Source organism: Musa acuminata, chromosome BXJ1-5 (genome assembly GCF_036884655.1).
Source record: "Musa acuminata AAA Group cultivar baxijiao chromosome BXJ1-5, Cavendish_Baxijiao_AAA, whole genome shotgun sequence".
Taxonomy (NCBI): Eukaryota; Viridiplantae; Streptophyta; class Magnoliopsida; order Zingiberales; family Musaceae; genus Musa; species Musa acuminata.
The window spans coordinates 5,176,608-5,192,870 of NC_088331.1; the positions used below are offsets into that span (position 1 = coordinate 5,176,608).

At 42.1% G+C, this 16,263-nt stretch overlaps 1 protein-coding gene and 1 pseudogene across 2 annotated transcripts; one reads left to right on the forward strand and one right to left on the reverse strand.

Annotated features, from left to right (window-relative positions):
• Positions 1 to 9,885: 9,885 nt before the first annotated feature.
• Positions 9,886 to 10,717, reverse strand: LOC135673255 (ATP synthase small subunit 6-A, mitochondrial-like; annotated as a pseudogene).
• Positions 10,718 to 11,852: 1,135 nt separating this feature from the next.
• LOC135673256 (cation/H(+) antiporter 20-like) lies at positions 11,853 to 15,255 on the forward strand. Of its 2 annotated transcripts, none has more exons than XM_065182097.1 (4): positions 11,853 to 12,363; positions 12,532 to 13,554; positions 13,626 to 14,573; positions 14,659 to 15,255. In XM_065182097.1, exons 1-4 carry the CDS (start codon positions 12,184 to 12,186, stop codon positions 15,037 to 15,039), a joined length of 2,532 nt encoding a protein of 843 aa, XP_065038169.1. In that variant the 5' UTR covers positions 11,853 to 12,183; the 3' UTR covers positions 15,040 to 15,255. The 2 variants fall into 2 exon arrangements, with proteins under 2 accessions (XP_065038169.1, XP_065038170.1); XM_065182098.1 differs by having other exon boundaries at positions 12,230 to 12,363; positions 12,461 to 13,554.
• Positions 15,256 to 16,263: the final 1,008 nt, after the last annotated feature.

The window sequence follows — 16,263 nt, forward strand, 5'->3', positions numbered from 1 at the left end:
CAGTAACCCTAAATAATCTATTGGTGTCTGACCATATAACTCATGTTCTCAGTTCACTAATCACCCTACCAAGTGGAAATACTTCCCTTAGCTCTTACATCACAGGGAGAGAAGGCTTCAGGTTTTCTTTATATGTAAATCCTCAGATTTGAAGTCATTCCAAGTTACAAACGCAAAGTAAGACGAAGAAGAGTATTCAAGTGAAAAACCAAACCAAACCTTTTGCCTCTATGTATTTTAAATAAAAATACATAAATATCGAAAAGCTGATTTGACCAAATTGGAGAGACGATTGAGATTAAAAGAAGAGTGCGATTGAAGGTTTTGATAGGACCCTTGAGAAATTCTTTTCCATGGTAGAATTTACCTTCTCCAAAGGAAGAAGAACAAAAACTTCACCATGGATGGCAGACATAAAGTGAGGTGACACACCAATCTGTCATTTGTGCTTGAGATGGCCAGCTGCATGCATGGAGTAGCAGTCTTCTCTGGTCCACCAAATTGCCAATGGCACATATCATCATCCCATAAGGAATATACTTAAAGCGTGGCCCCATCCATGCTGATCCTAATCATAAAATCCTGCCAGTCTCATATCATGAAGAGGAGTGTGATGCACGATTCTGATGGCACAGAACGAAGTTGCATGGATACTGTCAGATGATGTTGAATTGAGAAGTCCCAAGAAGAAGCCAAGGGGAATTTGAGTTCCTTGATGGAGATTTGCATGAGAGCAGCCCAATAATTCATCATACGTGATAAAGTAAAGGTGATCTGGACCTGGTTCAACTTGTGCAAAAAAAACATGTTTGATAGGTCGTGTTTCTGTCATGCAAGCAATTGTAACCTCAAGCCCTTCTTCCATCTAAAAGAGATCAGGAATGTGTCGCCATTAGTAATGAGATAGAAAATGAACTTGGAAAGCTTCTGTTCATGCTACGCACGCAAGTGTACCATATACCATGGAAAAGAGATGAGATCATGAAATGCGGTGAAGAGAGGGGAAAAAGTTACCTTGATCGTGGAAGCCTTTCCCAAAAGCAGGCAATTACACTTGCAAATGCAATGGTTGAACGATGACGAATACACTGATTATGTATGCAAAGTTTACGCAACCTTCGTTGGAGTATTGCTCGAGAAGACACCACTGATTAGTCCAATGCACAGAAAGTTACATGCTGACCAACTTAACCAATCTTCTCTGCTCAGTGGCATCCTCGATCTTCTTCCATCTTGTCGTCCTTTGATCGATTGACCTGACGCTGAAATCATAATTTCCACTCTACACTGAAATCATAACGTCATGCATGGTGAACTTTTGAAGTGATACAATTAGATTAGGTTTTGTTAGTTTGGCAAGTCGCATGGTCCCACATCGGGAAAATCAGACTTGTTGTCTCGTCTTGAAACTATAAATAAGGACCTGGGCTTTGAAGTCAGCTGCACCACAAGAGGTACCATAAGTGGCACCACAAGAAAAACCTAAGTGTTTGCTTTGGTTTAAGTCCATACTCAGTTAAATAGTTTGGACTTATAGTTTGGTTTTTCTTGTTTAGTATTTTCGGGTGTTTTATGGCCTAGGAATATCTTCCTAAGGCATTTGTAATTGTCCCTCTTTTGCAGTAGTAATTTGCTCCTCTTTCGTCCGTGGATGTAGGTCAAAGTCAATTGACCGAACCACGTATATCTGGTGTTCTTGTCGCTTTTATTCTTTCCGCTTTATTGTCTTTGTTGTGTTGCCAAAATTATCCTTTGGTAAATTTCCTAGGGCTAGCTCTAACAAACCGGTATCAGAGCCTGGTTCTGGGATCTTTTTGGCAACGATGACAATAACAAAGATTGTTGTGAAGATCTTGCGGGTATGGATAAGAAGGCCCGATCCAGCATCATTCTAAATCTCTCTGACGAGGTTTTACGGGAGGTAGCTACGGAGACTACGGTTAAGAGCATGTGGGACAAGCTTAAAGCTTTGTACATGAATAGGACAGTGGAGAATCGTCTCTACTTGAAGCAGAGTCTATATATGCTTCGGATGATTGAAGGTACATCTATACTCTCGCATCTTGATAAGTTTGATTCTTTGGTTATGGATTTGGAGAATATAGATGCAAAAATTGATGATGAGGATAAGGCTTTGTTACTCTTGTGTTCTCTTCTCCAATCTTTTAAGCATTTCCGTGATACTTTGATTTATGGAAAAGAAACAGTTTCTTATCAAGAAATTAAATCTGCACTGAAATCTAAGGAGCAGATAGACAGGAATATCACTAGGGAAAATAGAGAGAATCAGACTGAGGGTCTGGTTGTTAGGGGGAGAATGGATAAAAGAGAATTTGACAGTAGTAGATCTAAATCTAGATTTAAATCCAGACATAGAAATTTGGAATGCAGATATTATCATAAAATGGGGCACATTAAATCTGATTGCTTTAAATTAAAAAATAAATTAAAGCAAAAGGAAAATTTTGTTGAGAAAACTATTGAATCCGCTGAAGTTAGTGTAGCAACTGATGAGATTGTTGGAAATATTTTTTCTGCTATTGATGACAGGACGAGGTCTAAAAATGAATGGATTTTAGATTCTGGTTGTTCCTATCACATGTGTCCCAATAGGGATTTGTTTTCCACATATGAATCTTGTAATGGTGGAATTGTTTTGATGGGCAATAATGTCGCATGTGATGTTGTTGGTAGAGGTACAATCCGAATTAAAATGCATGATGGTATTGTGAGGACGCTCACCAATGTTAGACATGTTCCTGATTTGAAAAAGAATCTCATTTCTTTAGGCACCCTAGAGGCCCTTGGGTGTAAATACACAGCTGAAGGTGGAGTTATGAAAGTTTCTAGAAGTGCCCTTATTGTTATGAAAGCTTGTAGGTCTGGTAGCTTGTATATTCTGTAGGGAACTACTGTCACAGGTTCGGTTGCAGTTTCGTCATCATCATTGTCTGATTCTGACATCACCAAATTATGGCATATGTGTTTGGGTCATATGAGCGAAAAAGGTTTGAGCATATTGAGCAAAAGGGGTCTACTTTGCGGACAAAGTACTGGGCCACTGGACTTTTGTGAACACTGCATTTTTGGAAAGCAGAAAAGAGTCAGCTTCACTTCTCCGGCAGTTCACAAAACGAAAGGTACTCTTAACTATATTCATTCAGACCTTTGGGGTCCAGCTCAAGTTCAGTCTAAGGGTGGTGCCAGGTATATGTTGACTTTCATTGATAATTATTCCAGGAAAGTTTGGGTTTATTTTCTGAAGCATAAAAATGATGTTTTTCTAACATTTAAACAATGGAAGGCTTTGATTGAGAAACAAACAGGTAAACAGATTAAGCGGCTTCGAACAGATAATGGCATGGAATTTTGTGAAGGTGATTTTGAAGAATTCTGCAAAAATGAAGGAATCGTTCGGCATCGCACTGTTAGGATGACGCCTCAGCAAAATGGTGTGGCCGAACGTATGAACAAAACACTCTTGGAGAGAGCAAGGTGTATGATCTCAAATGCAGGGTTGACAAAAGACTTTTGGGCAGAGGCGATTAATATGGCCTCTTACGTTGTCAACCGCGCTCCTTCTGCATCACTTGACTTTAAAACTCCGGAGGAAGTTTGGTCAGGTACTCCTGCTGATTATTCTGATTTAAAAATTTTTGGGTGTCCAGCATACATGCACGTAAATGAAGGAAAATTAGAGCCTCGGGCTAAAAAGTGCATTTTCCTTGGGTATGCTTCTAGGGTGAAAGGATACAGATTATGGTGTTCTGATCCCAAATCCCTAAAATTTATAATCAGTAGAGATGTTACTTTTGATGAATTATCTATGCTATCTTCTAAAGATGAATCTACTAGTTGTACAAATGATAGTGCGCAGAAGCAGGTGGAACTTGAGATTGGTAGTTCAGATTCTTTTAAGTCGAACTCTTCTACTCAAAGAATGCCAGTAGATGGTCCCGAGTCTACTGACGCAGATGATCCAGAGGAAGAGCAATATTCCATAGCCAAGGATAGACCACAGAGAGATATTCGACCACCACAAAGATATACAAATTTGGTTGCATATGTTTTGTCTGTTGCAGAAGAGACAAGTGAAGTTGGTGAGCCTACTTCGTACTCAGATGCAGTTTCTTGTGATAATTCCGCTAAGTGGTTAATTACGATGAATGAAGAAATTGAATCTTTCCATCGGAATAGAATTTGGGATTTTGTGAAGCCGTCTTCGAGTAAGAAAATTGTTGAATACAAATGGGATATCATTGCTGAGGGAAAGGTCCTTGTTAAGAAAATTCATACGAAAGACAATTCAGTTGATATGCTTACGAAGCCTCTTCCGGTTTACAGGTTCAAGCAGTGCTTGGACTTGGTTGGTATTCATTGTTAGTGATTGCCCGTTGGGGCTTTTATGAAGAAGGTGGAGCAAGTTTTATTGGGACATGCCAAGGTGGAGATTTGTTAGTTTGGCAAGTCCCATAGTCCCACATCGGGAAAATCAGACTTGTTGTCTCGTCTTGGAACTATAAATAAGGACCTGGGCTTTGAAGTCATATGCACCACAAGAGGTACCATAAGTGGCACCACAAGAAAAACCTAAGTGTTTGCTTTGGTTTAAGTCCATACTCAGTTAAATAGTTTGGACTTATAGTTTGGTTTTTCTTGTTTAGTATTTTCGGGTGTTTTATGGCCTAGGAATATCTTCCTAAGGCATTTGTAATTGTCCCTCTTTTGCAGTAGTAATTTGCTCCTCTTTCGTCCGTGGATGTAGGTCAAAGTCAATTGACCGAACCACGTATATCACCTGAAGAATCAACCGCATGGGGCTAGCTCTAACAGGTTTAGGTAAATCTAATATCACCTGAAGAATCAACCGCATAAAATTAACAAGATTGCAAGCTCCAACACTGGTTCTGCTTGTACCCACCCAACAAATGTACATACCCTTTGGACGTGAGAGGCGTGCTATATGTGAGCAGCAAAAAAAACACAAACAGGAGAGGCACAATGAACGCATGCTGGGGTTAGATTCACATTACGAGTATATGATATATAAAACTTGAGCTTCATAGAAAGTAGAATTAGCCCAACATTTCAAATAGCTCTTATTTTAAATTCAGAAATACCATGTCAAGTTGCAGACTTTTCACATCAAAGAAAAAACCAAGCTAACTCCACGAAGATAACACGAGGAGGATGATACCAGCTTCATCAAGGAAAGCAGTGTAGCCATGGTACCCGCCATGACAACATCGCCTGAAAAGAAATGTGTGCTATTAGATTCCAGATAATAACTTGATGAGACACACGTCTTGTGGAAAATCAAATAAATAGAACATATTGAAAGCATGTGGGATTGCAATCACACATTATGTATAGTTAATTGAAGTTCTTCCAACAATGTCACTGATCACCTACCTTGTCGACATGAGATTTTTCTTTACTGCTGCTTCTTGCATCAGTATGTTGATCTTGCTACCAGATTGAAACCCAAGTAGCTGACGAACTAGCAAAAACGGGGAGGGAGAGAGAGAAGAGAGACCTTTATGCATCAGATTTTGAAACAAATTGGTGGTTCATGCGGTGATAAATAACATATTAAGAAAGCCTTAAATCAAAAGAACCAGAGAACAGATTTCATCCAAGTGAATTACTCCACAGCACTGATCTTATGAAAGGAAAGAGGAAACAATTTTACAACAATGGAAGTCCATATAGTAGATGAGGATGGCATGATAACAACAGACATGTCGAGATTCCTTAAACCTCAACCTATGAAAAGAACATTTGCATCAAAGGAAGGAATGCTGACTAACCCAAGTCACTTATTCGGAGAAGACTCCTAATCTTAGGGGTCGAATAGCATGTACTATATAAGAGAAAGGCAAGATGGTGCAACTCTCGTACCCCGCTTAATGATGAATGGCACCAGCAGGAAAGTAGTTATCAAGTATACTCATCTAGAAGCCATGCAAAGGGTGGAAGCTTCTTTTGGATAGTACAAGAACCAGAAATTAAAACTATCCAACATGGATCCATGGGCAAATTTTCATTGTTGAAATATGATCTTTAACTCACCCCCTAACCCCAATCTCATCTGTGCCCAGATAATTATATCAGATTCCCCAAAAAACAACCTGCTCCAAGTCAGAGAATACATTAATTCACAGTTACTGGAATCTAAAACAAAGGTTCATGCTTTGTGGTTTATCCTAGGCTCCACACATATAATTCTTATATGTGATCCACTCAAATAGGCAAAATACGGTCAAGACATTTTCAAAGTAAACTAAGTTTTAACAGAGCATAACCAAAAGTATGAAGTGTAATCGTCCATAGTTTTTTTTCTCCCTTAACATAAATTAATTATCATAATAATATAATTTTTTAAAATTATTAACTTCATTGTTTGTATAGTATGATTAAATAAATAATTTAAATTGATTTTCTTAATTATATGGATAAGTTAGAAATTTTATCAATCAATTAGATTATTAATTGATTTATTTTCTAATAAGTGATGTGATTTTTATAAAGTAAATGATTCAAATTATATTTTAATGTATGAATCATAAGAAATAAATACTATAATTCTATCTTTACGTGTGAAAGTAAAAAAAAATTAAAAAAAAATAATTAAATTATTGTTTACCTTTCAAAATAACTCAACTTATCTTGTATAAAGAGACTCGAGTAAAAAATTTTACAAAGCGAGGATTCTCAAAAAGAGATATGATCCTCTATTTCCTTTTATCAGTTTTTATTTATATTTTGAAATCCTTGATATTAGAATTGTTATAATTTGTATGATATATAATATTTTAATTTTAAAATTTTATGATTAATAAATAATTATCATTGAATTGTGATGTTAGAATGATTAGTTAATTTAATAAGAGTTCTAATTCATTTAATTAGATATATTTATATTTTAAGGAATTATGTGTTAATTTCTATGATTTAATTAGTTTTAATTTAGAATCATAAATCTAAATTAGTTAATTCATAAAAAAAGAATGGATTAAAGGTTAATTATTATTTTATAATATTTTAAAATATTTTTTAATATAATAAAATATAATTTAATAAGATGGATTTGACCTGAGATAAACTAATTGGCCAATCGAATTATGTGATCAGGTATAATTCAACCCATGTGATCAAACATGACCTAGCTCAATCTATATGATTAGGTATAATCAGCCCATATAGTCAAGTATAACTTAACCCATGTGACTAAGTATGATCTAGCCTATGTAGTTAGGTATGACCAAATCTATATGGCCAGGTATATCCCAACCCATGTGGTTAGATATGACTCAGCCTATATAGTCAGGTACGACGCAAACCATATAGTCAAGTATGACCCAACTCATATGGTTAAGTACGGTTCAACTCATGTGGCCAAGTACGACTCAATCCATGTGGTCAAATATTATTAAACGCATGTGACTAGGCACAACCTAACCCACGAGCTAAACGTGGCTCAATTCAGTAATAAGACTTAGCCTAACCTGTGAATAAAGCTTAGCCCAACTTGTAAAACTAGAGCTGCCCAATTATGCAATTGGTTCTAGACACATTGTTGCCCCTTTATCTAGCTCGTTGTATCTCAGTCCAACCTTCTACTAAGGATAGGCAGGTGCAACACATATGACTCGTCTAAGGCTTAAGTGGTTCGGTTCGATCTGGGTTAACATCATGTGACATAGTCTAATTTTTTCTTATTAATTTGAGCCTATTAGTTGGCTAAATCAGATAGGTTTGATCAATTTAAGTTGATTTAGGGTGATTCTAAACTAATAAGGACTTAGGATTGGTTCCATCAAATTCTAATTAAATTGAGGATAGTTCAAGTCAATTAAACTATTTCAATTAAGATTCTAGTTGATTTAATGCTATTAAGAGATTGATATCTTATGTGTTTATGATTTGATAAATTTAAAAGTCTTATTTGAATGTATAAATGATTATTAATTTTTTAATTTTGATATTATGTGATTATTATTATGTAATGTATATGACTATGCTGAGTGATTCACGTTAGAAGTGCAACCTATGAAAAAGCTATGGGCCCATTACGACATAAAGCCACCAATAGACATAACAGGTTATACATGAAGTATGGTCCCTAATAATATCTTATCATACTATTTCTTGGATAGATGCATGAATGAAGAAATGAATATAAATAAATAATAATGATTGATCATATACCCCTATCGAGATACAGTTAGGCGTGACGATTAGACGATTCCTTCATCTATTGTTGAAAGAAACATATCCCTCATTTAGGCTAGTGAGGGATATTATTACATTTATTAGTTAGGAGTATGATATAAGTTCTCTTCATTCATCATTATGTATGAAACATATCCCTTATGTACGTCATCAAGATATATTACACATAATTGATGTGTAATATTATTTATTATATAAAAATTATTATTATTTTAATATATAAATTTTATAATAATTTATTATTTTATATTAAATTATTAATATTTTTATATGTTTTAAGGTTAATTTTATGATTTTTTGAAATATTTCTACCAGGATGTGTGAATCTTACGTGTGACAGCAAACCTGCAAGCACATGCTCCATCGCCAGAAAAACATAATAAACTATATTACCCTATCCCCCACAGGAAAAAGTATAAAGCACCTCTTAAAACCGGCATTTTCAATCCCTATAGATAATACATCAACTAATTACCCAGCATGAGTATTCCTTAAAATAATTGTTTAAATGACTAAAAATATAGTTAAGCTCAAAGGTCAATTAACTCATCCAGAGAGCCACAAATTGTTGTTTTTTAACTTCCTTGTTATGAAACCAAATCAATTTGCGGCCATTGGGGAATATATACACAATCTGTGTCTGCATAAATCCATACTGATGCATGTATCTGTGCATTGCAAATTACTCTGTATCTTAGATATCCATGACATCACAAGTCTAAGATACACTCATTCCTGCAAGATGCTCTTAATTATAATAAAAGTCTGAAGTGTTTTGTTTTCATACCTTGTTAAGATAAAATACATGACAAGGTCCAATGACTATCAAACAACTACTCTTATGGACCCTCACACAACCCTTACAGATATTTACTGATATTACCCAAGCGACCAATTTGTTACAGCGAACAGATAAAGATAGAAGTGAAAAAGACAGAGAGGACTGCAAGATACTTAAGGCCCTGTTTAAATGATAACTTATGGAGAGAGGAGAAAAGTATCTGGAAATGCAATCTTTTCTCTCATGGTTTAATAAGATGTGAAAAGAGAAGTTCTAACAAGTAGTGCTTGACAATTTTAACATTGATTGTTTTACACTTAAAAGTTTTCATTCATATCACATAGGGGCAAACAAGTGAAAAAAAGAAAGATGGTTTACTTCTCCAATTTCAAAGGAAAGCAAAAGGAGTTTCTGGAGAGAATTGGTATATTCTTGATTCTCTCTGCTTCTCTCCAATCCTCCCCTATTTGTTGCATCAAAGCAAGAGAATCCATGTCCCTTCTTTTCAGTTCACTTCTCTCGTCTCCACTTCTCTCTGTCCTAACAGGCCAAAAGAGAAACACTCGGAGGAAATAAATGAACAACTCTAGATGAGGAACAGACCAGCAGACATATTTGAGCCATAGACAACAAAGATGAATCAGCTAAAGAGCACCTCAGAACGAAAATAACAGTTCTATCTGCCAATCAGAACCCAAAAATATTGGTAGATCAATAAGTCAATGTAATGCCCTGAACTTTTTTCTTATCCAACTACAAATATGACCAATGAAAATGGGCATTTTGAATAAAAAGTGTAACATTATCGAGTATGAAGCTGAACAAAAGATGTGTCGATGCAAAGATAGAGTGAAGGACAAACACAAGAATGATCGTGATGCAAATATCTATAAGCCAATCCAAAATTTTACAACTATTTCTGAAGAGAACTAAAAGGACTACAAATCTGGAGCAATGGAATATGTAAAAGTTAAAGTGAACTCAAAAACACGATAAAGTGGCGAGCTTGAAACAACTGTTATTACTCCCATCCCACTAGAGAGGTGTCCTACAGTCACAGAAAGATACAAAACATCTGTAACCTTATAAAAATTCAATGGCATCACCAGTACTCTTATTAAAGGTTGGTCTATTAAGAATTCAATCAAAATACTAACCGTGTTAACGTCAATCTACATGAGTGATCCGACCAAACACCTCGTTAGACGCTTAATCAGATTGACCGCTGAGAAAAATGGCAGCGTCAACCAGTCAAATTGGTCAAATAGACGAAGATCGTAAGAGCATAACGGAATTCGAGACAACTAATGATTCCGAGGTTAGAAGACAAAGACTTGCTTACCCCCTGTTGTGCTCCTGCACGAATCGGGAAATTTTGTCATCCTCCTCTGTAATTTAATAAAAAAAATAAGGAAAAATCAAAACGAGGATAAATGAAAGGGAAATCAGGAAAGAGATTGAACGCACAAAAAGATTGAAAAGGGGAAGGGACGAACAGGTGAGGCCGGCAGTAAGCTTGACGATGAGAATGCCGATCATGGCGAATCCGACGAGGAAGGGCCAGTTGCGGCTCCACCCGCTCTTGAGGAACACCGGCCATGGGTCGAACTTCCTCATCTCTCCACGCGCTTGTCCGCTGACGACCCTCTGCCTCTCAAGGTTTTTGGGAACTCCACTCCCCTTGATGCAATCGTAACGGCCTTCCACTTGGACTTTTCTCATATAATAACCAACCCCCGTGATTCCAACCTTAATATTTACACACGATCAAATGAACTCCGATAACTTACTCATCAGATCCGACTCAGCGACACGGGTTCGGATGCGGATCCTCCACCCCGTGCCAAGGTTTCTCATTGTTACGGGTTCGGATGCTTTTAGAAATCGACCCAATAAGACTGGACCACAACACAACTATTGAACGCCACGCGGCGTGATTTGTGTCAGTCCGTCCTTGTGGGATTTACATCACATACCATAAAAGCGCATCATCTGATGGTGATCGCTAAATCATGCGGTCAAGATTGACGATCAAACCGTGGCGCCACGCGGGAAGTAAGTTGGGCTCGCCGATTACCATGAGCCCATCTTTGCAAGCCCTATTACCTATATATATATATATATATATATGCGCGTGTAATATCCACAATACAATCTTTATTGATTTGGAAGGTTCAAGTAAAAAGTTGAATGTAGTCAATTGCATGGCTATGGTTTCCTCCCAACTTGCTACGAGCAATTTGAGGTCATGTTTGCAGCTTGAGTGACTTCTATCGATTCTTCTGTACTTAACGTCGCCTTTCTCTGCAGCAGCATGAGGGCCGAAGAAAAAAGAAGAAAAGTTCAGGTTCCATCGCCAATCGGCACGAGAAACCATGCTGATCATATGCTCTTCTTGTGACGTGATCACGGGTGGCTTGTGTTCTTCTCCAGCTTCATGCACCATCACCACTGCACTGCATCCCGTGTTTGACTTCCAAGCTTTTGAGCAATTTCTTTCTTAGCCACGATCCTTCTTCCATTCTCTCAAGTTCGAAGCGTGATGTTGAGTAAGTAATCACCACCCTACGATCTGCAACCGACGCTGAATCGTCAACATGATAGTGAACTCAAAGTAGATCACGTTTCGTGACACAAGATCACACCTACAATGGCCATGGCGATGCCTGAGGAGGAGAACAATTGGGCTGGTCCAAGAGTCGACCTGTAGGAGATGGTAACCCATTTGGACAAGTTATGTACGGTGCCTGTGATACCGTCGTTTTCTTCCTTGAATTCCTTCTCGCTTTTAGGCGAGTCATATGTGCAGCAGTAGAGGTGTTTGTTTTCTCAGGTAAACACAGAGTCTCGTCCAGTATCGCTCATCGAGTATGACCATTATATGAGTTGCGGTGCACCGCCACCCTCACAGCATCTCTGGGTGATATGTGTCGTAGCTTTATGCGCTCCAAGTCACCTGTGCGTGCTCTCTCTGGGTCGTCGAAGTCTCCGGTCTAGAATTGCTGCTGCTTCAATTGCACCAAACCCCTCCGCTCCTCCATCAGCTCCTCTGCAGTCCTTTCTTTATAAGGATCGCCTCCGCCCTGTATAGCAAACGAAGGCTTCGCTTCCCGGAGCGAGCAGCATAGCCGAGGAGCTCTCTCTTTCTATCCATCGATCTTCGAGAGATGGCGGTGAACATAACCTCCATAAAAACCTCATCGAATGGGGTGTGGCAAGGCGACAACCCCCTCCACTTCGCCTTCCCGCTGCTCATAGTTCAGACCACCCTCGTGCTCCTCCTCGGTCGCTCCCTCGCCTTCCTCCTCAAGCCCCTCCGCCAGCCCAAGGTCATCGCGGAGATCGTCGTAAGCCTCCTCATCTGACTAATCTAAGTCACTCCTCTTCGGTATACATGATCTGCAAACCACCGCTTTAGAACTACATGAGCTTTACATGACGCAGGCTTTTCGCCACTAGGCATACATGCATCGACTGCAGTGGTGCTCATGAACAAACACTGGCTTCTTTCACAGGGTGGGATTCTTTTGGGGCCTTCGGCGCTCGGCCGCAACAAGACGTACTTGAACAAGCTCTTCCCCTCCTGGAGCATGCCCATCCTCGAGACGGTGGCCAGCATCGGCCTCCTCTTCTTCCTCTTCCTGGTCGGCCTCGAGCTCGACCTGCGCTCCATCCTCCGAAGCGGCCGCCGCGCCTTCGCCATCGCCGCCGCCGGCATCTCGCTCCCCTTCTCCTGCGGCGTCGGCGTGGCTTTTGTCCTCCGCAGCACCGTACCCGGGGCCGATGTGGCCGGCTACGGCCCCTTCCTCGTTTTCATGGGCGTCGCCCTCTCCATCACTGCCTTCCCCGTCCTCGCTCGCATCCTCGCCGAGCTTAAGCTCCTCACTACACCGGTCGGCGAGACCGCCATGGCCGCCGCCGCCTTCAACGACGTCGCCGCGTGGGTCCTCCTCGCCCTTGCCGTCGCTCTCTCCGGGACCAGCGGCAGCGGCAGCCACAGGAGCCCCGTCGTGTCGCTCTGGGTCCTCCTCTGCGGGATGGCTTTCGTGGCTGTGCAAATGATTGCAGTGAGGCCGGCGATGTCCTGGGTGGCGAAAAGGGCGGAGAGCGAAGGAGGCGAAAGCGAGGTGTGGATAGCGCTCACTCTCGCCGGGGTCCTAGTCTCAGGATTCTTCACCGACTTCATCGGCATCCACTCCATCTTCGGCGCGTTCGTGTTCGGCTTGACGGTGCCGAAGGACGGGGAGTTCGCCGGGATACTGATCGAGAGGATCGAGGACTTTGTGTCGGGGCTGCTGCTGCCGCTCTACTTCGCGTCGAGCGGCTTGAAGACGAACGTTGCAAGCATCAAGGGGGGAAAGGCGTGGGGGCTTTTGGCGCTAGTAATCAGCACGGCATGCGCCGGGAAGATAGTGGGAACGTTCGTGGTGGCAGTGGCGTGCAGAATGGTGGCCAGGGACGCGTTGGCGCTCGGCGTACTAATGAACACCAAAGGCCTCGTCGAGCTCATCGTTCTCAACATCGGCAAAGAAAGAAAGGTACGATAGAATGAGTGAATCCCAAAATGTTACAAGATTTGATTCATGACACGTTCCTTATGACGTGGCAGGTTCTCAACGACGAGACGTTCGCCGTAATGGTGCTCATGGCGCTCTTCACCACCTTCATCACCACCCCCACCGTCATGGCCATCTACAAGCCCGCCCGAGCTCACGAGCACCGCAAACTCCACCGCTCTGCCTCCTCCTCCTCCCCGCCGTCGGCCGCCTCCGACCCTAAGGAGCTTCGTGTCCTCGCCTGCGCCCACAGCCCCCGCGACGCCCCCTCCCTCATCACCCTCATCGAGGCCATCCGCGGAGGCGCCCACCCCCGGCCGTCCCCCCTCAAGCTCTACGTCCTCCACCTCGTCGAGCTCACCGAGCGCTCCTCCTCAATCGTTATGGTCCGCCGCGCCCGCCGCAACGGCCTCCCCTTCCTCAACCCTCTCCGACGACGCCAGCCGCAAGACCAGGTCGCGCTCGCCTTCGACGCCTACGGCCAGCTAAGCCACGTCCGCCTCCGCCCCATGACGGCCGTATCCGCCCTGCCCACCATGCACGAGGACGTCTGCAGCGTCGCGGAGGATAAGCGCGTGTCCCTCCTCATCGTCCCTTTCCACAAGCGCCAGCACCGCAGCCGGGGGGACGACGGCGCCGCCGCCATAGAGAACGTGGGGCACGGATGGCGATCCGTCAACCAGCGGGTGCTGAGGGAAGCCCCCTGCTCCGTGGCCGTTCTCGTGGACCGCGGCTTCGGGGAGGGGGAGCAGGTGGGGCCGACCGAAGTGACGCGGGAGGTCTGCGTGCTCTTCTTCGGCGGCCCCGACGACCGGGAAGCAGTAGAGCTCGCGAGCAGGATGGCGGAGCACCCCGGAATCCGTGTCACCGTAGTGAGGTTCATCACGCAGAAGAGTGGAAACGAGGATCGGCAAAACGTCACGCTTCGGCCGTCGCCATTGAAGAGCGCCGAGAAGAGCTACACCTTCTCCACCGCGGTGATGGATCGCGAGCGAGAAAACGTAAGGTTTCTTTGAGTCACCCTTTTCACAACACACAAAGCATGCCCCGGCGTAGTAACCGACGGTTGCTAACGATGTGCGACAGGAGAAGGACGATGCGGCGGTTGAGGCGTTCCGCAGCAAGACGGACGAGACAGAAGGAACGGCAAGGTACGAGGAGAAGACAGTGGGGAACGTGATAGAGGCGGTACTCGCGATCGGCAGGAGCGGCGCGTTCGATCTGGTAGTGGTGGGGAAGGGGCGGTTCCCGACGTCGATGGTGGCGGAGCTCGCGGGCCGGCCGGCGGAGCACCCGGAGCTAGGCCCCATCGGCGACGCGTTGGCATCTTCAAGCAACGAGGTGGTGTCGTCGGTGCTAGTGGTCCAACAGCACGACGAGGTCCACTCGGACGAGACGCCAGTGTCGATGGTGTTGGGGGATGGCGCCGACGCCGTCGTCCTCGAGGTGGACGGCAGCAAACACTAAGCTGAAGCTAGCCGAGGGTAGGATGATACAGTGCGTATATTGTTACAGCATCAACAGGCAAGTAGCCTTCCTAGTAGGTCAAGTGATGCATATCATATTCATCCTTCAACTTGATATTAGTGTTACTATCAAATATTCCATTTCAGTTCCTGGCATCTAGCTCATTTAACCACTATGACATATATTATCCATCTAAAGAGAATACTGGTTAGTTTATTGATTCCCCTTCATTTATTTGATTAAGGTTTTTTATGTGTATATTGCAATAGATTAGCATAATTAACAGACCCAACCGGGTTGCTGTACATGATATTGTTAAGAATTTTGAATTAGAAAAGCTTGACACGAAAGTCTTTCAAAGATTTTTTAATTCAAAATTATTATTAGAAAAACTATCTTGGGTGTCAGTGTGATCATACTACTATATCCAAAATGAGATCTCGATATACCAAAGTAGAGACTAGTCTGCTAGATAAGCTTGACGAAATATCAAGAAAAAAACATAAGTACTAAGTCGGGTAGGTAGACCCAATGACTTAGTAAAGACCAACACATCATAAGACTTGCATTAGGGGGGGTGGCAAGTAAGGATCATTGTTAAAAGGCACTTCAGTAACCATCGAAACATTTTGATCATTGGGATACTTGGTTAATGTATCTTTCTAAATATTTGCCTCAGGATACCTCAACTTAAAATGGGCTAAAGCAATATAGTACGCGTACTAGTATAAGGCCACCTCCGACCTCTCCAAGCTCTTCCTAAACCCGATAAAGGCCTTATAGTTGACAATCGCCTCCTTTCGGTACCTCGATATCATGTTTCTCTCAGCCCTTAGTGCCTTATTCAAATACTGAATCTGCTCAATTATACTCATGACTTCGTTTATCCTAATAACTTGCTTGACGAGCTTAGAGTTGTATGTTCTCATTGAATCCGGCTCTAAGATAATTCGCAACAGCTCATCCTCCATTTTTTATTGTTGCTTCAGACCACCTTCAACTGTTCAGCATGATCAGCAAAGCATCACTCGACCTTTTCTAACTACCATGCTAGCTTGGCTCCTTAAGCGTTTGCCTCAACTATAGTCACTCAGTCCTCTCTCTCTCTCTCTCTCTCTTCAACCCCTCCACCTCCTTGAAGAGACTGTTAATCATGAGATACTACTAATTAATAGTGGAGTCAGTGTCATACGTAGTCAAGAAGGGTCATGACGTAATAGTGAT

What these genes read in the sequence shown, in the direction of transcription:
- LOC135673256 (XM_065182097.1), top strand. Translation starts at nt 12,184, where the DNA reads ATGGCGGTGAACATAACCTCCATAAAAACCTCATCGAATGGGGTGTGG. An exon ending in ACATCGGCAAAGAAAGAAAG is followed by an intron (nt 13,555 to 13,625) that starts GTACGATAGAAT and finishes ATGACGTGGCAG; the next exon opens with GTTCTCAACGACGAGACGTT. An exon ending in TGGATCGCGAGCGAGAAAAC is followed by an intron (nt 14,574 to 14,658) that starts GTAAGGTTTCTT and finishes GATGTGCGACAG; the next exon opens with GAGAAGGACGATGCGGCGGT.